Source organism: Channa argus, chromosome 17 (genome assembly GCF_033026475.1).
Source record: "Channa argus isolate prfri chromosome 17, Channa argus male v1.0, whole genome shotgun sequence".
NCBI classification, from domain to species: domain Eukaryota; kingdom Metazoa; phylum Chordata; class Actinopteri; order Anabantiformes; family Channidae; genus Channa; species Channa argus.
The window spans coordinates 2,077,084-2,099,307 of NC_090213.1; the positions used below are offsets into that span (position 1 = coordinate 2,077,084).

General features: G+C 39.8%; 1 protein-coding gene across 5 annotated transcripts in view; it reads right to left on the minus strand.

Annotated features, from left to right (window-relative positions):
- Positions 1-22,224, minus strand: part of col12a1b (collagen, type XII, alpha 1b) — a 112,111-nt gene that overhangs the window by 35,774 nt on the left and 54,113 nt on the right. For 3 of the 5 annotated variants that reach the window (XM_067481595.1, XM_067481593.1, XM_067481596.1), the window contains 16 exons: positions 20,783-20,912; positions 20,111-20,250; positions 19,856-19,985; positions 19,525-19,664; positions 17,220-17,349; positions 16,586-16,725; positions 13,745-13,874; positions 13,136-13,275; positions 12,831-12,960; positions 10,702-10,841; positions 10,206-10,335; positions 9,618-9,757; positions 8,858-8,990; positions 4,937-5,079; positions 1,142-1,271; positions 616-758 (listed from right to left, as the gene is read on the minus strand). In XM_067481595.1, the coding sequence (XP_067337696.1) occupies positions 616-758; positions 1,142-1,271; positions 4,937-5,079; positions 8,858-8,990; positions 9,618-9,757; positions 10,206-10,335; positions 10,702-10,841; positions 12,831-12,960; positions 13,136-13,275; positions 13,745-13,874; positions 16,586-16,725; positions 17,220-17,349; positions 19,525-19,664; positions 19,856-19,985; positions 20,111-20,250; positions 20,783-20,912 (2,169 nt within the window). The remainder of the gene's footprint in view (positions 1-615; positions 759-1,141; positions 1,272-4,936; positions 5,080-8,857; positions 8,991-9,617; positions 9,758-10,205; positions 10,336-10,701; positions 10,842-12,830; positions 12,961-13,135; positions 13,276-13,744; positions 13,875-16,585; positions 16,726-17,219; positions 17,350-19,524; positions 19,665-19,855; positions 19,986-20,110; positions 20,251-20,782; positions 20,913-22,224) is intronic. The other 2 variants (XM_067481597.1, XM_067481594.1) reach the window with 1 other exon arrangement.

Consider the following 22,224-nt stretch of genomic DNA (forward strand, 5'->3'; position numbering starts at 1 on the left):
GTGAACAAGCCAAGGAAATCCTAAGATGTGACTTCAGCGCATACTTCGAGGGAAACATCACAGCGAACGGTGAAAGTGTATCAGGAGTTTATCCAAAACTAAAATCCTCATCACCTGAAATGATTTACTCATTAATGCTAAAACCTGGACTCACGTACACATTTCAGTTTGATACTGACACCTAAAATTACCTGTAGCTACTTTGCAGAGCTGCTCCTGGTGTTTCGCTAGTGATGTTTTCTTTATCAACATATGGCCTTAGGGGAACAGCATAGTTTAAAAAAAATTTTCAAAATTATAAATATTTATAATTGTGGTGAGTTCCCAAAAAGAAAAAAAATGTCAAGAGCACTGGGATAATTGGATAGACATATCAATATTTTGAGCCATAACGCCCAGGTCTACCTCAACTGAAAATACGTTTTTGAAGGTTTTGTTTCAGCATTATTTTGCACGTTTGTTGTTAAGGACAATGTTGAACCATTAAAAGGGATTTTAGTCTTTAAATGATCAAAACACAAGCTTGTGTGTGGTTGGATGCCAACGTTGCTGCTTTTGTGACAAAAAAAAAAAAATTTACTTCACAATCTCTTTTCAGTTATGCAGAGTACTTACAAACTCTGTGATGGGGTCTCCCGTCATGGGAGCGTAGCCAATCTTGTACTGCCTGACGGGTCCCTCTGCGTGATCCCAGCCAATGGTGAGGGTGCTGGTGGTGGCATCAAACACACGCATGTTCCTCGGGCCGCCACGGGGCACTGTGACCACAACAAAACAACTGTTCAATGTGTCTTTAGGAGGGCAGAACATAAAGAAACGCATAATAATAAGACCATTAGTTAAATAAACTAGCATGAATGAGTAACACCATCGTGGTGTCTGAGAATCATGCTGATACAAAACATCGTACATCTGGTTTCTGATGTTTTCTTAAAAACATAAAGTTGCCTTTCTTGCCCAAGTTTACCTCACAATTTTTAGAATCCCACTGAATTATTAGGTATCAATTACGAAATCACAATTTGTTTAGACAACTGTCAGTAATCACATTTTTATTGAGAGCTTGCTCCAAATCATCACGATGAGTGTTAGTCACTCGAGTGTACACACTGTCAGCATGCAAGTTTGCTGAAGTACTTACGTGTTTTGCCTTTGCCCTTCACAGGTGGCAGCTCTCCGTCAGCGTACAGAGCGGAGACACTGACTGAGTAATGAGTATCTTGGATGAGGTTGTCCAGGAAGGCATTGTTGACATTTCCTGAAACCAGGACCTTTTCAGAGAAGAAACCCCAGGGTCAAATAATATGAAGACGACCTCATCATGATAGAGACACTGCCTATTCAAATGAGCTACTTTGTGCTCTGCGTAATAATCTGGCACCAATAATGTACATAATGACCTCACTGCTCATCCGACATCCAGTTCTCTCTTTGCCTTCCTGCTGCCAAAGATTTCCTCAAACACTAACAAAGTCCTGGGAGGTCAGATGTCAAGCAAATCATTAATTCAGAAGGTGATGGATAAACACTTTCTGCTAGGCTGCGGCTGGAGAGCGTGGATTCTGTCAGGAAGCAGGATCAGACATGCATCTCATCCCCGTTCTTCTCCAACAAAGATGACTGCACATCATCTTTTGTCAGTGGGATTATCACAGCACTTATCCTCTGCTATTTACCCGGGTTTCGGGCCATAACAATCAGTGCCGTTACATCATGGGAAATAAATCTGCTAGCTGAACTTGAGCATACCCTCATCTAGAGCTTTAGTTGTGGTTAAGGCAAATATCTCAAAGAGTTCTGGCATATGGAACCACAGAATAGGTTCCTCATTGATGATGTAGTAGAAGCATATATGGGCGTACTGGCCTGAAATTAAATCCCTCCAGTAAACTCGGGTCTGACCACGGAATTGGCCATCGTCCCATGAAAACCAGGGACTTAGCGTTACTGTAGAGGTTTCGTCATTCAGTTGTTTCCTGATGCTCTTGCGGACAAGCCATTAAGTTAAATCTCACTGAGTGAAGGCAAAGAATCACATGGTCAGCCTTCATTTAAATGATCCTTCACATGCTTTAACGTATGCTGACATTTAAACTAGAATTACCGTAATGCAGTTGTGTGCCTTCGCAAACCAGTCAAGCCGCTGTTTGAATGCATGTCTGTGCAGCTCACTGGGAAAATTTGAAGAAATTCCCTCAAGACATCCCTGACATATTGCATTTACAATATAGGGATCAAATCAGACTTTGCCATTCTAATAGATTAAGGTCCATGGTTTTGGAATAAGATGTCCAACAATTACATTGGTGTTTATATACTTTTTCTAGAGCAATGCAGTGTCTTAGAAACATTAAGAAACTTTTTTATATTATAATATGCTTGGATTAGCTTCAGGGTTTGAATAAATACACGTGAGATCTATAATTAGCCAGTTTGGGCCTAATTATAATGAATTAGTTATGAAGAGTTAGTGAATCTTTGCTTATCTGTGTCTTTTCTGCATCTTTGGCAAACCAACTTACTCTCAGACCAAAACAAAGTTAATTAAAGTAATATACAGCAGAAGTAAAAACAGACAGAGGAAATTGTGAGTACGAGGGATAATAAACAATTCAGCACTGATCATTACAGCATCATCAAAGCAAACCCTAATTCTCAAAACAACCTCAAAAGATTACAACCTTATGGCCCCAAACATTTCAAACCTAGGAGCTGATGTGTCCAGTCAGCACTATTCTCTTTGTGAGGAATAAAGCCTTCTTTTGTCTCCCTGTGATCGAGATAATTGCAGTGGTGCATGAAATCAGCATTGATGGAGAGTTAGAAGAAAATGACAAAGTCATAATTTCCATATTCACAAGCCTTACCGTAATTACTGCTGTGCAAACATCTGCACAATATCAACACCAACACTTAGTGGAACACATGGGACCACCTGTTGTTCCATGGAATACAGACCAACCGAATAAAAGCAACAACTGCACTCATTTCACTTGTTACATTAGATAAAAGAAGTGATCTAGACTTTAAACGTTCAGACAACTGAAGTCGATCCACCTTAATGCAATGAAATTTGTGGGAAAGAAAATCCGGAGGTAGGAAAAATATCACAGGGCTCACAAACAAACACCTTCGGTCTTTTCCTAAATGTCCTTATTAAGGCCACGGCTGATTTTAAAATAAAGTCCAATTCCTACATTTTGTGTTTCATATGCTAAACATGTGATGTACCATCATAATCTGAGTCTGTTCTGCAAAGACAAACACACCGTTACCGCAAACTTTTGATGAAGCCGCAATCATCCGTTTTAAAGTCAAGTGATTCAATCAAGTCTAACTTTATGAGATTCATGGCTCAATCAGAGTATTTTAAAAGCCGATTGTGTTCTGCTCTTGTTACTGAAAGGATGGGTTGATAGATCAATTAGTCATTCAGCAGGATCAATATTTATCTGGTCTTGAGCCTTTAAATTTTATAGTGATGAGTCAAACAATACTGAAGTGTCAGTGTGCGTATCGAGCACAAAGAGCAGAGCTCCGTATCGACCGATACAGCTGCTGTGTCGTAAGGAAGTGAGGCACCAAATTGTGTTTGGCAGGAAGCACTAATTTTGACTGTATTCATGGTAACAGGAAGAGAGGAGACCTTGTTTGGTGCTGTTCACATTAGTTTGCTTTCATCATTATCCACTGATATTTATGGGACCATCAAGAAAAAGGACATTATCTCCAGTCTGGGATCATTTGGATCTTTTAACATCAAATGCGGGAAATGTTTACCCTTCCTGGTTCCACTTTTGCTCCGTTTTCATTTGAGTTCCTTTCTGAAGGACTCTTCATTTTATTTATTTTTCACACTAATTAACTTTTAATTTTATAAGCACGTAAAATGTGAGTTATTTGGCTCCAACATGCTACATAAAACGTCTTTCTTGATAGAAATGTGTAAACGCTGCCTTTTCCCCAACACTTTCACTTATTGAGCATTGATGACGTTAACAAAAATGTAACTTTGATTTCACTTTTTTCACTTATCACTTTCACTCATATTTTTTTGTACATTCTGCGTTTGACAAACTATTAGTCATAGTCATATTATTTTGGCTATCTTCTAACTAAATGGAAAATATACACTTCTCTTTCAAGCAGTTAGCACTTTATTATCAGCTGGTTATGTAAACACGACCATTCATCCAAATGTCAGAAGGGATGAACCAAGTTTAGTCTCCAAACGCTTTCCACATGCTTTATCCACGTTCCCTGCAATGTTTTTTTTATTTTTTTTTGGTAATCCAGCAGATGTCACTATTAAGTGATACACAAACACAGTGTCAACACTGTGTCGGCCCAGTTGGAGAACTCTGCCATATACTCCATGGGGTGTCACCTACCCATCACTAGTTTTATGGAACTGTTAACTGGGTGACTTGTTTCGTTTGGCCAGCAGTCAAAAACCCAAAGACTAAAGATGTCACCTTGGGTTTTGGGAAATTTTATTGTTTTGACATTTTATAAATAGATTGAATTGAAAGATTAGTTGGTGTTGAAATCATTCGTAGTTGCAGACTTATCAGTTGTGCTATTCTCTGTCTTCAAACAAGCAAGATAAAAACTACTGCAGCGATGAGATAATTCCCTTTTTTCTCCCCTCCAGTGAATTTTCAATGGAGGCATGTCATATTAAACAAGAACTGACCTGCAGCCTTTACAACAAGTTGATGTGCCTTGAAAAAAGTAATTATCCGATCTCATAAGTGGATTTTTTGTAAATGTTTAAAAGTAAAACAACATGCCAGTTTCATTTTTCCCCCCTTCTTCCCATTTTTCCATTTTTTTACTGTTTACTGTACAGACACTTATCTCAGAAAAAAACCAACACCTTCTGCTGCCCTTGAGGCAGATTCTGTGTTTTAACAGCCTGGAGAGAGTTACTCACCGATTCTGTGGGTCTGTCTCCAGCCAAGGGGGAATACACCACCCGGTACTGTTGAACTTGGCCTGTGGCGGGCTCCCAGCGTACATTCAGGCTGTTGGGTGTGGGGTTGTACACCTGAATGTTCCTGGGTGGTGTGCGAGGGACTGCAGAGGTCAATGAGGTTCAGAAAAAAAGCCAAGTGAGAAGGGAGGGAGGGAATGTTTTGTTTTTTCACTGAGCAACAGAAAAATATGTTAGTATCTGAAATTATCAGCCATTTACAAAAACAACGTAGTTGAATAAAATGTCAAAGTACTGAACAGAACAGGGCTAAATGTCACATCAAGGCTCAGAATTTTCAGTTTATATGTTGCATGTTTAAAAAGTTTGACACAAAATTCTTCAAACTGTTCAAAGACCCCGTGGACCTTAAATCGATCATTTTAATCAGAGAAAACTGCTCATTAAAACAAGCTAAATCATGTTGGAATAACTGCTTTAAGACGACAAAATCTCTGGCTTTTACCAAGGAAAAAACTTTAAACAGGGGGATAAATTGGCTTTTGAGAAGGACAAACTGAATCACAATGAAACTGAGCGCAGCAGAAGTCTATTGTAGGTATAAAACTTTGTTGTGTCTATGTTGAGAATGTGTAGAAAGAAGTAGCAATGTTTTGGGTTTATGAAAAAGCCCTCAATTTCCTTTTAAAACCAAACCAGATGTTCTTATCCCCAGATATTTGGAGCTGTACCTAATAAAAACTAGATGTAAATGTACTCTCATCTGTAAGAAATGAACCTCCAGAGATATAAGCATAAAAAAAATTTAAAAAAAAAGGAGCATAATTTTCATTTTAATACCTTTTAAATGCAGAGGACCGTCAGAGTATTTTACTTTTGTCAGCCAGGAGCTAAATGACCTTCTTGCCTTCAGAGAGATTGCGTAATATTGTTAAAATTCTGTGTAATTAACATTTTATACCAGTACACTGCATTTCATTGGACTGAAATGCTGTTTTTGTCCAGACCAATTTCTCCAGGGATGCAAACAGTAAAACTGGACGGTGTTACTGGTAATAAAAGATCGGTAATGTCACACACAGGCTCATCCTTTGAAAGAATTAGTCACACAGAGGACCAGTAAGTCACTGCTGATGGAGATTCACTTCTTACTTCGGCTGATACATGTTCTGCTAAAGTGTCCTTGCTGTCATTTCACTGGTTTTGCTGTTTAGGTCATGAAACCCTTAACGTATCACACGCTGTCACACACTTTTTTCCTGGTTGGACCAAACTGGACATTTTACATAAGCAGTGATGTCCACTGCAGCAGAACCTGTGATGGATTACATCACTGCCGTTACTTAAAGAAACCAGTGGTATCCAAACTATAACCTGACCCAACCCTAAACCCCATCATTGAGGCCAAAGATGCTTGAACATTTAGTAGGAAATACAAGTTTGAAAGCTTAACAGATGAAAAAACCCTCTGTGCTGTGATTGATTGTCCATTGCAATGCTTTTCAGGTTAGCAGCAGGTATCACCTTGTTATCTGATTGCCAAGATCAGTGTGTTGCTGGAGGAGACTATCGCATTGAGCCAAGTTGTGCTACCCTCAATTACTGTTTCCCTAGACAACCCAGTACTTTATAGATGGTGAACTAATCTCCGCTCAGAATTCTCACCTTGCCAATGAGACTGACAGGAATTTTAGGGCTGTGTTTCTTCAAGCAGTGCCAATGCCAGTCTAAACACGACTTTAATCGCTCAGTGACAGCACTGTGTTATTAGACCTCTGCTACCTGAGCTGAATTGTTTTGCTGTTTAAAGCTTCAGGCTCAGTTTAGTTGCTTTTAAAATCAAGTTCTCTCACTGACTCTGCCACAAACTTATGGTTGTAATAATGCAAATATGCGGTTTCAAATTGGGTTCTTAGACTCAATTTGGCAGTTTGGTTCAGCCAGGACTTGATTAGAGATATTAATTCAAATTATAGATGCAAATGCAAAGACCCATGTGCAAAATACCATTGTTGGCAAAGTGCAAGCTTCAAAAGTGTTTGTTACTGTCAATTTCACAAAAACAGCTGTATAGCTGTAATTATTCCCTCACAGCTGTGTGATTCCACCAACCAGTAAAGATGCAGTTAACATGCAAGTCTGTCCAGACTCATATTTTAACAATTAGTCCAAGAGGATGTTTGTGCTAAATCTGAAGAACTTCCCTGAATGTGTTCCTGAGATATGCATGTGTGAGCAGAAGCAAATAGAAAACTATGTGGAGAAACTGGCAAATACAATATTACTGATATTCCAACTAACTGCTGCAGTATGTGAAGCATATGTGATGATTCATAAATAAAATAAAAATAATTTTAGCTGGACATAAAGTGACCAAAAAACGTCAACAAAATTACAGTGCATCACATAAAATAAATGACAACACACGAGGGCTCCAAACCATCCAGACAAAATATAAACTCTTCAGCCTGGAGTTGTCTGCAGAATTGTTTTTGTGCCTCATACTCACATCTTTCCAATTAAAGCCCCAGAATGCATTTCTGCCGAGTGAGTCTGGGCAGAAACAAAATCAGCCAACACAACAGGGCGTCAAACCACACAGAAGCAGAGCAGCAAGCATCCACTGGGTGACAATATTTATTCACCCAAACTCTTCAGTCACCAAGAGTCTTCCTTCAATTAAACAACTAAGAAATTTCACCCAAATTTAGGAGCAATGTGTTACTGTATTCTACTCAATTTTTCCCCCAATACTGTTCATATTTAGAAAAAACTGTTAAAATACCAATCAATCAATAAATAAATAAAAGAAACCTTTTTTAAACATTAAATGGAACATTTATCCAGGTTTGCAACAGGCAACACAAGTGGCACGTTTTATAGCTGGATTAGAACGAATTACTTATGGAACAACTTTGTGGAGGGAGTTGTACACAGGTATGTTAGAGATTAATAGATTTGCAAGTAAATTCCATCAGCTGGAAATAGGGGTTTCCATTTTGTTGAAACATCTGAAACAAATATAGTTCGGTAGAATTTAGGGGTCAATAAATGTTGTGTGTTCATTGTTATGAAAAAAGGGTGTAAAAATGTGTGGAACAAATGCAAACGTGTTAACACATTTGCAAGAGAAGACTTGTGCTGTGCTCAGAAGCTTGAGAAGAAGATCAAGTGCATCCCAGTTTAAGCAAGTCAAAGACAAACTTCAATTGGTTGGTATTGCTCTTCATCTCAATAAAATCAGGAAATTGCCATTTGTCTTATGTCCATTGCTGCTCACATACTGTAGTAGTAGCAGCTGCTGCCTTGAACTCACTAAAAATGTAAAGAGTCACAAAACGTTTAAGCGAAACCACGTCTGATTTGCTGAGCTTCTATTCAAATATGTATTGGCCCAAGGGTGATATTTATTTTCGGATGATTAGAAAAAATGATTTGTTTCCCATTCAAGGACTAGGACAGTTGCATAAATAGGACAGCAGATGTTCTGCGTGGAGAGAGCGCAGGTCCCTCCATTCCAGGGGGAGCCAGTGACATTCAGAGTGTTGTATCACAAGTCTGACGCATGTCTTTAAGCACTGTCCATTTAAAAGTAAATGAGCAGTCAAGTGTTTGAGAAGTCAAAAATGTCTGTTGTGTTTAAACACAAGTATTTAATGTTAACTTTTCCAGGGACAAGGCTGCTGGGATGAGGAATATCTTTTTTTGGATGAGATTCCTGTCTGAAAATATTTTTGGTCTTCAAAAATTGCATTTCAAGAGCAGCTGGGACTGTTTATTAACCAGAGCAACTATTCAGGCCACAGTGGTAAAAGTGAACCCACAGGAGTCTGCTGATGTGACACGGAGGAAACAGATTGTTAATGCTGCCCTGCATGCACTAAACAAGGACCAGAAACAAAGGGGGTAAGAGAGACTTACGTGTCTTTCCTCTGTCAGACTGGCGCAGGCCGTCACCCTCTGGGTAAACTGGGACCACAGTGACAGTGTAGGGAGTGTCTGACAGCAGGTTCCTGAGTACGGTGTTGGTGGTGACTCCAGACACCTGCTCCTGCTCATACACAAAAACAGGGACATAAAAATTCACATCCAGCAGGATTATTACGCATTGTTTCAAAAATCTGAGTGAGTCATGCTGTGGTTCCAACCAAAACCATCCTATTTTCATTACATTCATATTCATAACACAGAAAAGTAGAGAAATATATGTGCAGTTATTAAATCTTTCAGTCAGCGATAGAGTGATGTATGCAGCGTGAAAGTGTAATCACAGAGTTTGGTAGGACAAAAACTTAAAATGATTTCCTTCTCTACAGCTACAAAAAAAAGCTGGGCTACACATGACTATATGAAATATAGTTGTATTTATGAATCATAAAGTGAATCATCATTCTCTAAGAAGTGTAAAAGCATCACATATTGTAGCTGTTGAGCTACTACAGTGGCGCTAAGTGGGGAACCAACAGATTGACCCCCTTAGAGCTTTACCACTAGTGTCACTAAAACCTATGTGTAATTTTTGGGACCGTCTGCACGTCGGTCATCAGAAGAAAACATTAAACTATCCTCAAACTGTATAAACCTTTGGAGTAATTCTCTGGGTGACACTCATCTTTACGTGAAGTATTCGATGTCCAAAAAGTAGTAGCAAGCTTGTGATGAAGTACGGTACGCGTCTTACCATGTCCTCAGCACCGCCGGCTGTAGGGACGTAGAAGATGCGGTACTGGCGCACGTTGCCTTCCGCCGGGTCCCAGCGCACTTTGAGGGAGCTGGTGGTGGGATCAGTGACCTGCAGATTCTTCACTCCACCCAGAGCCTCTGTGGACAGAGAGCCATTAAAAGATTATTCATTTGAGGCTGCATGTTGCGCTTAACCTTTAGTTTCCATTGAGCTTTTCATAATATAATTAAGCTTTTAGCTAATGCACCTGTTGGTGCTTCCTTTTGCTTCCAAATGCACACGACTGTACCTTTCTTTGTGTTTTTATCTTATAGGTATTCAAATTATACGCAACAAATGCCAAAACTAACACATTTTATAATCTTCCGTTCAGTCTTAGATCATATTTTACTCAATACAAGTAAAAAAAGAAAACTTTGTACAGGATTTCTCCCAATCTTAAATCTTAACTTTTCGACATGATTAGTGGATGTGCTTCTGAAAACTGACACTGTGCTTTAGATTCAAACCAAGCAGCACAAGCTTTGGCGAAGCTCAGCGTGAACCAGATGTGGTTACAAGCTGTTCTGTTCTGGCTGAACTCACTCGTCTTTCCATTCTCCGACACGCGTTTGCCCTCTGCATCATCGTAAACAGGCACCACTGTCACTTTGTACTCAGTTTCTGGACGCAGGTCTCTCAGTACCGTGTTGGTCGACATCCCAGACACCGGAATCTGTGATGGACAAAATGATGAAACGCATCAGTAAATGAATATCAGTCCTTGTCTACTTCCAGTTGTCCAAGATACGACTAATGGCTGCTAATGCAGATGGACATTATATTTATAAATGTAGCATATTCAAATGCAAAGACTCCTCGTTCTTACAGATCCACAATTAAAGTAAAAAAATCCAGGACCTGATTTTAGACACATTTCCCTAAAATTCTCCCATGTTTGGCATCTTTTTAAAAGGTTTTTGATTGTTTTGCAGAATCTTTATCAATAAAAGCAGTTTCAAAACTCCTTTTGCTGAGAAGCATCTATCTAGTCGCACCATATCCCAAATCACTATGACATTAAGTGTTGGTGTACACTGACCACGCTCTCGGTTCCTCCGGCAGCTGGGACGTAGATGACATTGTACTGCCTGACATCGCCCTCAGCTGGCTCCCAGCGAACCCTCAGGGAGCTGGTGGTGGGGTCAGTCACCTGGAGATTCTTCACTCCACTCAGAGGCTCTGACAGAGACAAGACACATCACAGCCTGAAGGGTGGAGTTCACTCCATCAGCACAGGCCAGATGTCTCATTGTTAGGGATGTTGTCAGAAAAGGGTCTTTCTGTAACCAACTTTCTGGTATACCAACACAATGTAAAGAAAGAGCAACCGAGTAGCTGAATGGTTAGTGAGATGCCACAAACCATTTGCTGCATGTCACATTCCTTCCGTCCCATGTTTCCTGTCTGCTCTCTAATAGCACCTATCTAATAAAAGACATTAATGACAACGATACCTTTTTTTTTTAAATGCTATAAACGAAGCTTGGCTTTTGCTTTATCCTGCAAGGGACACGAGATGGGAGTTTCAGAAGCGTCTAGATGTGTCAGAGCTGAGGAAGTTGTCTGAACTTTCTGGCAGTCATTATGTTCTTTTGTGAGAAACAAACATTCATATAAATGAGGTTGGTATTGTCATTCTCAAACATAAAGCATAAAACAAGTGTTTGCGTTTTTTTGGTACGTTTTAAACTACGAGCTGAGTTTACATTACCGGCAGGTTCTCAGATGGACTCAGTGGTTTCTGTTCATGTACAAAATCTTTGTTTTGTCAGCCAAAGGTATGTTGTTGTAGTGTGGCAATTCTGTTTCATGCTGAAAACATTTGCAAAAATGTGCTTTTTGTGGGACTCAAAAATGCTGCAATGACCACGAGTCAGCCACTGAAAAGATTACATATGCTGGTTGGAACACATCATCAGTTTCCCTTCAAGGATTAGGTTTCTAAAACCAAAAACATGATCACAGTCTCTTGTGTAAATCTAAAATCTCCAAAGACTGAGCAGCAGGTCGGCGCATCACGGTGGTCTAAAGGTTCACCGGGTAATGCAAGATTTTTAGCAGAGGTGCCCCAACTTGCTACAGCTGTTTCCTACCAAAGGACATACTCAGCAAGTCACCAACACGTCAGATGTTTTTAACGGTGTCACGATTCCACTAAATAATCTGAAAGTAGCTGATAGCTTTAGAGACTTTTAAGGCAAATTTAGCGAAGGATTTAGTACAAATTACTGGCTCAACCACATCCTGGAAAACACAGAAAGTCTGTGATTCTTGCATGATACAAAATCTAACTACAGTAAATAATGGTTCCTGTCTTCTTTATTTTCGGCTGTTCCCCATCATGTGTCTCCATCTAACTCTGTCCTCTGCATCCTCTTCTCTCACACCAACTAACTTCATGTCCTCTCTCACTACATCCATAAATCTCCTCTTTGCTCTTCCTCTAGACCTCCTGCCTGGCAGCTCCAACCTCAGCATCCTTCTACTGATATATTCACAGTTTCTCCTCTGACCACGTCCAAACCACCTCAATATTGGAACGTTGACCCCAAGTACTTAAAGTCCTTCACCTTCTTCACCTCTGCTCCCTGTAACCTCACCGTTCCACCTGGGTCCCTCTCATTCACACACATGCATTCATGAGCTGATCCTTGATGCAGACCCACCTCCACCTTGATCTCCTCTGTCACACCTACAGCACCTCACCACGGTCTTACAGCTTTCATACATGTCCAGCACCACTCTAACATACTTCTCTTCCCCTCCAGACGTCCTCATACAATACCACAGCTCCTCTCTCGGCACCTTGTGCCAAGCTTTCTTCCTTTTTAAGGGCCAAAATTCAAATTGCATAACTATGTCTTTATTGGCCTAGAAGCTGAAGTCCTTCCAAACTGTATGTTATTTCTGCCATACGGTAAAATGTCACAAACATTGATAAATTAGATCTGAAGTGTTAAGTGCTGCTGGGTGCTGTTTTAGCGTTCAGATTTATTGGTTTGTGCCATCTGCTAATAGTCTGACACTAAAAATCCATGTGGGGCATTTTCAGATTTGATTATTGGACTTTCTTCAGAACAATACACACATGCTTCCTGGAGTGTGTGCTCTGTGCACTATATTCCCATTATGTGGACAAGAGCTGAATGTACTGAATAGTTCCCTCACTTGTCTTTCCCTTCTCCGCCTGCCGAATGCCCTCCACATCTGTGTAGACGGGAACAACTGCTACATTGTAGAGTGTGTTGGATTCCAGGTTCCTTAGGATGGTGGTGGTGGTGCCTCCTGAGACCTCCTCCTGCGCAACAAAACAGTAACACATTTGCCAGCAAGTCAACAATTTGATGTGGTTATGGTGAGAACAACTAAGTGCACAGTGAATCCAGTGAATGAGAACAGTTTGTATTGGGTAAGTAAACCCAACTTGAAATTTGAAAAAATAAAAAATCTTTATACAACATAAATGCTTCTACCATTTTCTCTTCTCCATCTGGTTGGGCTGCGTAGAAGACTTTGTAGCTTTGGACATTGCCCACTGCTGGATCCCAGCGGACTGTCAACGAGCTGACGGTCGGGTCAATCACCTGCAAGTTCTTTACTCCACCCAAAGGATCTGAGGAGGAGGAATACGTCTCACTTAAAGCTCAGATGTAGGAATAAATCATATAGCAGAGGATTTATAGAAAAGTAACTTTAAATGAAGCAAACCCTGACTGGGAGGCGGATTGTGAAGGAAGATTTACTGACCCATCCAGACAGACCAGTGATTTGATAATGTTACTGTGATAACTTAAACAGTGATGCAGCTGCAGAATCAACGGGAGTTAAATTGTTGATCTAATTTTACCACAGATGAATTAATCAATATGACATTATTATTATGACAGCACTAGTTTTAAGTTTTTATTTTTCTTTCCTTTCCCCTTCTCCCCACTATTTTGTTTTAGTGCCCCTTCAATTTGCAACCCATCTCCTTGCATCTTTATGAGGCCTTGGTGAACTAAAGATAGCATGACTAAGAAAACACATTCAGTAAAAAGACTTGGCTCAGTGCTGTTCACCACTGACTCTCATGAACTTACTTGTCTTCCCATTTTCAGACTGTGGTTTACCCTCCATCTCGTGGTAGACAGGCACCAAGGTGACAGTGTATTCAGTGTTTGGCTCCAGGTTCTTCAGAACAGTGGAGGTGATGGTTCCAGGCACCGAGTCCTGGTTAAGTAGAGGGGGGGGGGGAAGAAAAGAAAAGAAAAGAAAAGAAAAGAAAAGAAAAGAAAAGAAAAGAAAAGGAGAAAGAAAAGAAAAGAAAAACGACTTTGAACTTGGTGAACTGTTAAAAAAGCTCAACCTAGGAATAAGGAGTTTGGAGAGCCCAGGTTCTTGGATGCAGCTTTAGCCAGTAACAAACTGTGCAGCACAGTAACAGAAACAGTAGAAGCTCTGAGATAAAGATGGATTTAAGAAGAAAGCCTCCTCTAAAATGTCCTGGGACAGTCTGGGCCTTTGGTACTTCGCTCAAACTGGCAGCGAAGACAAAATGCCTTCCTCTGCTGTAAATATAAATTTGCTCTTTTTCCATTTAATCTAATATTAAGTCTTTAACTCTGCCAATAGGCTGAGATAATTTCAAGTGTTTCCAAATCAAATCATCCTTTTTCATGACACAGTGTAATGAAATGGACCCCCTCAAGAAATTGTCATTGCTTTATAGAAAACAGCTCAAATGGTCTTGGAAGCGATTTCAGTGATCACACATTCCTATCAACTGTTTTCGATTAGCTGGAAGCGTATGTAGATTTAAAGGCGGCAGCATTATGCAGCGGTTTCCATCTTTTACAACCCGATGTTTCACATTTTCCAGAGGAAGAAAAGATAGTTCTTGCGTGAAAGTGCTCTGGAAATAAGTGTAATCATCTCACGCCACTGGCTTTTCTCCAAATATCTTGAAATAATCCAAACGCAAAGCCAAGACTAAAATGAGGCTACTGACACAGTACAGTGCCTGCAGTTATAATATTGGTGCTTTGGGAAGCACTGTAATTTTCAGCTGCAAAGAAAACTTCTCACTTGCACGAACTATATTTAATTTCACTACAGATTCTCACTGGACAAACACAAGAAGCAGCAGCAGTAAGCTTTCCATCTATGGTCCAGTCAGACAAGATGGGAGCGATGTGAACATAAACAACCTGACAACTTTTCCAAACTGTAAACAGAACTGTGGCAGAGCAGCACTAACATTTTACTGGTTTCTTTCCTATGTCTCACTCCAGTAAATAATATTTTGTTCAACCCCTTTAAATCATGGAATCATATCAAAATTAGTACATAACAATCACAATAATAGTCAATTCTTTTTTTACAGCATGAAATAATATTTACAGTATGTAATATACAGGACACTATTCAAACTTCCATTTGGCTGTATATCATTCCAAAATCAATTCTCATATTCTTAAGGGCTTGCTTCCATTGTGTTATCTATCCTATCTGACGTTAGATATGGGTCCTGCTTGACCCCTCAGGTAACAGTACATATGACAGCAGAGATTATTTTGGATGAGATTGTGCCTTTTTGGCTCTAGGTTCAATCCTTGACACAGGTCCACATGATTAGGTAAAATGTGAGCCCTACTCTGAGCCTCAGGACCTTCCTGCTTGCTTTGTCCATGCTTTGATCTCGTTATCTACTTTGCATTAAAAATAACAACCTTCCCATTTACTTGAGTGGAGCCCGTCTGTGTGTAAAGTGTGTGGTGCCACACACTTCTTCCTGCAACGCTTTGCAATTTCCTCCAGCAAGCAAATACCGATCAAATACAAGCAAAGCTTTGCAGTGTAATCCATGTAATTCAATCCATTTCGCCACAACTGGGATGACGAGAGTTAAAAGGCAGTTGACAACTTTGAGCTGAGAAATACTGTCTGTGAATTTTACACATTTATGGTATGATAAGAATTTAATAACATTAATCTGACATAGGTTATTGTATTGATGCCTTAAACAAAATGCCACCACCTACATAGGTGTGATGTTTATTGCGATGGAACTTGGTTATTAGTTTTTTTTTTTTAAGTAAATAAGTGGTTGGCAGTAAAAGATGTGAAATAGCAAGCAGCAAAAGTTGTAGATGATTCGCAGTAAACTTTAAACTGCAAAATCTCCAGTATTGTCCTAATTTAACCCAGATGGATCTAAAAACTAAACACAATTCAAAAAGATAAAGGGTACAAGGACAATATGACCACAATATTCCAATTACTTGGATTTTGTCTAGACGAAAGGTGATAAAAACACTATTAGAACATGTAACTTGTGAACAAATAGTGCCAAGATTCCTTCCACTGTGAAAAACACCTCGAACCTCGTGAAACACTAAGACAGGTCAACAATGTAAAGGTCAGGGAGATGCACCCTGACAACTGTGCAGCTGTGGAGGACGGCTGTAGCCCTAAACAACTATAACTGGATTTTAATCATTAACAGCAGCTACAACAAGGAACAAAGACCTAATGAAGCTCGTGGCTGCATATGTGATGGATGAAATATTCATGGCACTATTGACCCTGTCCGTCTTTCGGACCCTAACCCTTTGAACAAGTAATTTAACAAGTAATACAACAAGTTAGTTTTGAATAGGAGTAATAAGTAATAATATTAATTTTAAACAGCGAAGCAAGTAACAAATAATATATTACGTATGCGGAGTAATGAGCACAACGCTGGTTAATTTACGTTTCAGGAAGTCATGAAAACCTAAATACTATTGAGGCACAAGAGCAGTTCCCAGTGTCTCGTCCAAACTCAACATCTGGACCTAGAAAACAAACTACAGTACCTATTCTGCCATCTAGTTTCTGTCAGATACACTTGTCTCAGGAAAAGTACTGACAAAACATTGAGGGTGTGCACGTAGTCTTACCACATCCTGCTGTCCTCCAGTAATCGGCAACCAGATCACGATGTATTCACGAACGTTTCCCTCGGCGGGGTCCCAGCGGACGTTCAGGGTGCTAGTGGTAGGATCAGTAACTTTCAGGTTCTTCACAAAACCCAGTGGCCCTGAGCAGAGACAAAAAAACAGGAAGACGCCGTCAATGTTTGGAACAGAACATCACACAGCTGCTTTCTAGTCAGAGATTACTAGTGTCCAGGGGGCGATTTGTCCAAATGATCATGGCCAAGAAAATAGTATTCTCCCTCAGACATTTGCCTTGGTGTCTCTGTGTCTCTGCATTATTTCAGAAACTGGCGTGTGATGCCTTATTTCTGATCTATTGATTATTGATCGAATTGCTTCTTGCTGCAGAATATTTGCATAAATTGTTTAAAGTGTCAGTTAAAATACAATTATTTTAAATGTCCGCTTTCAGGAAAAACTTGCTATGTTTTTATCCCCACCCTTGCTAGCTAACTTCTATGCATTTGTTTCTCTCCTTTTCTCTGTTGAATCATTTGTAAAGCAGCTCCAGTTCAGTCAGGGAGGAAGTTATCTGGTTATGGTTTCTTAGAGGCTTTTCAAGGTTGATGGAAGCACTTGAAGCACAGTTACTCACTTGTCTTGCCAGTATCGGACAGACTAGGTCCATCTCCCTCGGCATAGACTGGGACCACGGTGATGCTGTAGTGTGTGTCTGGCAGAAGTTTCTCCAGGACGGTGGTTGTGGTGCTCTCTGATACTTGTTCCTACGAGGACACATAGTTGACTCGACACTAGTCCCCCATTTGACCAATCGCAAGAAAGCTTAACCGTCCCCTAAAGCACAAAAACTATTGCCCTTGCTGTACCAAGATACTAATTCAGCTTCAGCTACTGAACTTTCAAAGACTAAAATTAACACAGTTGAGTGCAAACGTTTGCATACCCTCAGTTTGTAACGGCAAAAAGAGCAAAGACAACAATTTTTAAGAAGCTTTTTATAAATGTTACTATTTTTGTTACTTCTGTTGATGACGGAACATTTGTGGAAACATCTTGCTAAAGGTGCATTATTTCTATGTGAGGTTATGGGTTAAGTTTACATCCCCTCACATAACATGAATGCATATTCAGCTTGTGCAAAAAGTTCTCTTGGAGTGAAGATGCATTTTTACTAGCTGAATGTGCATTAAAGATATTTTGATGAAATAAAAATGTTGTAACCATTTTTGCTTTGTCAAGCTAAGGGGATGCAAACTTCTGTACCCAACTGTTCTAAACTAAATCATACAGGAACTCAGGATTCCAGGATGAGCATTGTTTGACGATTTTGTCTTTAGCTGAAGAAGCAACACTTGAAAGCACATGGAAAGGCTTCAAATTCCTCTGGCACAGGAGTTAAAAATTCCTCTATAATATTTATTTTGACACACTAATTAAAGGCAAAAGTTATATCACTGAAATAGAAATGAACTATTTCTAATAGGACAAACCCTAAGCAGCCGAACTGTCAGCGAGCCACATTCAGATGTGTTATTTCACAGTTCTACGCACTGAACCTCAGCATTGATGGCAGGCGTATGATTGGAAGGATTATTGTTTCTGCACAAACTGCACTAGAGAAATGTAAACCCCACAAACAAGATATACAACGATGAGGAATTCACTCTGCTAACAAGGACTTAAATGCTGTTGTGTGGTAAATGCACGAAGGATTATCCTGTCAAATAGCATGACATCACTAAATTCCTGTCAAGAGCTCTGATTGTTTCGTTTCTTTTGAAGAGCAGCAGTTCAGACAGAGTCTGACAGCGTTTTTATTAACTCCTGCTGCAAAAGAAGAGACATTTCAAAAGTGAGTAATTGCTCATGGTTGTTAAAAGACATTGGGAGGCACAGAGAGGGCCTCTTACAATCACATCTATTCACACTACTTCAGTCCATAGAGAGATTGTCAGAGAAATGGCATCAACCACACAACAGGACTAAAACATTTGATACTACTAACATTTGATACATTTTTCAGATCAGCTCACAAAGTCTCTCAGCGTAGGACTACAATAAAAGGAGATTCAGTTACAATGAAGCTAATCTCAAGTTAATTTGCTTATTTCAAATGACTAAAGTCATCCTAATCCAAGTTGACTTAACTGGACTAATCTCAAATGGAGGTGACTGCAATAAGGACACGATGGTTCCACTCAGCTCAAACCTAACTCCAGTCAACTCAATGAAACCAACTCAAGTTAATTTCACTCAGTTCAGCAACCGACTCAAGTCAACTCGACTCATGTCTGGTCAACTCATCTCCACGCAATTCAACCTTAAACTTAGTTTAATTGGTCACCACTCAGCTCAAATTACTTAAAGTCATATTAACTCAACTCTGCTCGACCCAACTCCACTCAGTTCAAGGTACAGTATCTTGATTTCACTCAACTTAACTCATGTCCAAAATATTAACTTAACCCAGGTTAGCTTTTCTCTTCTAATTCTAGCACCCCCAACTCAATTCAACTCAGCTTAGCCCAAATCCACTCAGCTCAAACCTAACTCCAGTCAACTCAATGAAACCAACTCAAGTTAATTTCACTCAGTTCAGCAAAATTCATTAAGTCATCTCCACTCAACTCAAGTCAACTCGACTCATGTCTGGTCAACTCATCTCAACTCAATTCAACCTTAAACTTAGTTTAATTGGTCACCACTCAGTTCAACTTAACTCCAGACTCAGATCAATGAGTATCCACTGAATTTAAATGAACTCGATGCAACTCCAGTTATCTCAATACCCACTCAATTTAAGTTCACTTGGTTGAATCTACTCATTGGGATTCAACCCAAGGTAACGTTACTTTTATCATGTTTTTATAGTACAGTCTAATATACAAAGAGGCCTTTATTTAAGTGAGAGTTTTCTATGATGAGTGATAGGATCTTACCACAACTTCCATTCCTCCATCGGAAGGAACATAGATAACTTTGTAGCCCTGCACATTCCCATCAGCAGGATTCCAGGTTACAGTGAGAGTGGTAATGGTTGGGTTGGTCACCCTCATGTTGCCCACTCCACCCAAAGGCACTGGGAGCATGGAAATAGTTTTCAACCAGCGAATGCAAACTTTGCTCTTAATCAAAACACATACATTTTACACTAACTTGTAAACATGCTCAGCTGATGCTCGCAACAAAAGCATCTTGGAAGCACAATTTATGCTATAATATTCCAAGATCTATATTCAAAAAATATGTTGCAGCGTCACCATGACTTACATGTCTTTCCATTCTCAGACTGCCGTTTTCCCTCCCTGGCAGGATACACCGGTAACACAGACACTGTGTACAGTGTTTCAGGCGCCAGGTTCCTGAGGACGATGTTGGTGGTACCTGCAGGAACTTGTTCCTGTTTAGAGAGATACAAGCAAGATAAAAAAATCAAAAATCATTTAGATTCTTCATCTCAACCACCTTCCTAAACTGAAATCTCAACTATGTCCTCAGAGGTTAAGACAGGCTTGAAGGACTCACCATCTCTTCTCGACCACCGGCCGCAGGCACATAGAAAACCTTATAGAGGCGAACAGCACCATCAGCCGGGTCCCAGTCCACATTAAGGGAGGTCATGGTGGGGTCGGTCACCCTCAGTTTTTTCACTCCCCCCAGAGGTCCTGAACAAGATGATCAGTTGTATTTGACGGGGTTGTACAAGGCTATTTAGATCTATTATCTCAAGATTCTCTTCATATTTATAAAATTTGACACATTTGTTTTTATAAACTGACATGAGTAGTTTTATTTTAAAACTTCATATCATTTGATTTTTTGAGTGTACAGAATGAAGTTAACAAAGCTTTAAAACGTAAACCAACTTCTTACATTTTATACCAGCCATTCTGGTACTTTGATTTTTCAAATACCATTGAGACGGTTTAGAAAACACATATTAAAACATAAAGTTTTTGATAATTTTTTTTAAATTATTAAACCAAAGTAACAAAACAAACAAAAAAAAAAAAAAACACACTTTGTTAAACAACTGCTCTTTTTGAAATAGGGTTCAAATTGGTTCCAGTGGTTAATTACAATGGGCTGCATCAGAAAAAAGGATCACTGAGTTCAACTTAAATATTTTTTTTCACTTTCAGAAAAGTTTGCAACAGAACTTACTTCTACATGTTCTGAGTATTTTAATGTTCTTACTTGTTTTTCCATTTTCAGACATCATCTTTCCATCTCCGTCAGCGTAAACCGGCACCAGGGAGACAGTGTACAGGGTGTCAGGCTGCAGCCCTCGCAGCACAGTGTTGGTGGTACCTGCTGATACTGTTTCCTAAGTTCAACAACAAAGTCGACAAATCAGCTTTCAAACCATGTTAACGCCAAAACAGGAACAAAACAAACAAGTCTGCAAAGAACTATAAACGGAGCCTAGTTGCTACAATGCGTTTACATGGACTTAAGTAACCAGGTTATAGTCTCTCTCTAGCAAAGCTGATTTCGTTCGTGTCACGTAAACGGGAAAGCTGGTTGCTTGTATTGGTTCAGGGGATTAGGGACATAATCACCATGGAGTGATGTCCTTTCGTTTCAAACATGCAGTTCAGTGTTGTTCAGAACAGTTTATTTTAAACTAATCCAACCATGAAAACTAATCTGAAGTTGTTTTACAGAATGAGCTCTGGTCTATAAAGTACCAGCGTGATCCACTGCCTGTGTTAATGATCATGTGTTAGTAACTAACCAGACACAGGAAAAGTGTGGGAGTCAATGTCCAGAGCCTTTTCCAGCTGAGATGGACAAGGACAAGGATTTAACAACTTTAGAAATCCTGTCCGGTCTCCGTGGGCTCATTAATAAAGTTCCCGCCGTTCTGTGTGGATCATGAGCTCTGCTGCTGATATTGCTGTTCATCTGTGTACTTGTTTTGGTTTGACGAGCCAAAGACTCTACCTGCTGTTTTTCAGGGAAACAAATCACCTGTGATGATGTTGAATACGCGCGGTTATTAAAACCCGAAAAAGAGACAGTCTCCTCTGGTCAAAGTGTTTCTCAGGGACAGGGGCACAGCTGTTAAACCTCCTCTGTCCTTCAAGGTGGGGAAAAACACAAATACAGAAACTACTGTAACTGTGATTCCACCCAGTTTCCTAATACCTGTCTTCAGGAGAAAATACATTTTATTCTCTCTCCTCCTGTTTCTGTAACCACACAGTCATATTATTCATCTGTTGTGCCAGTAAACTATTTTAGGTGCGGTTTATCTTCTGTGTTCTCATCAGAAGATAAACTGCACTCACCAGGTGCTGTAACATTTTGCATTATGAATTTAATTTAGTCTTTGTCCTTCGTTGTTTTTTTTTCCATGGGTCGGAAAATATTTCTCGACTCCACCCAGTCTCCTCCTCCTGTAAAATCAGACAGTTCGCAAAAAAAAGTCTGAAAGTAGCTTTTTCCTGTCACTATACAGTTAACGTGAAAGAAGAATCAGGTTACTCTTCTGCTGCATTTACATGTGGATTTCCTGTAACACAGTTTCTTAAGTGCACATAAATACCATCACCCTGGTTACTGGTGTGCATGTAAACATTATCGATGGCGGCACATTCAGCTTTTAACATGCATTGGAGCAGTGCAGCTACCAC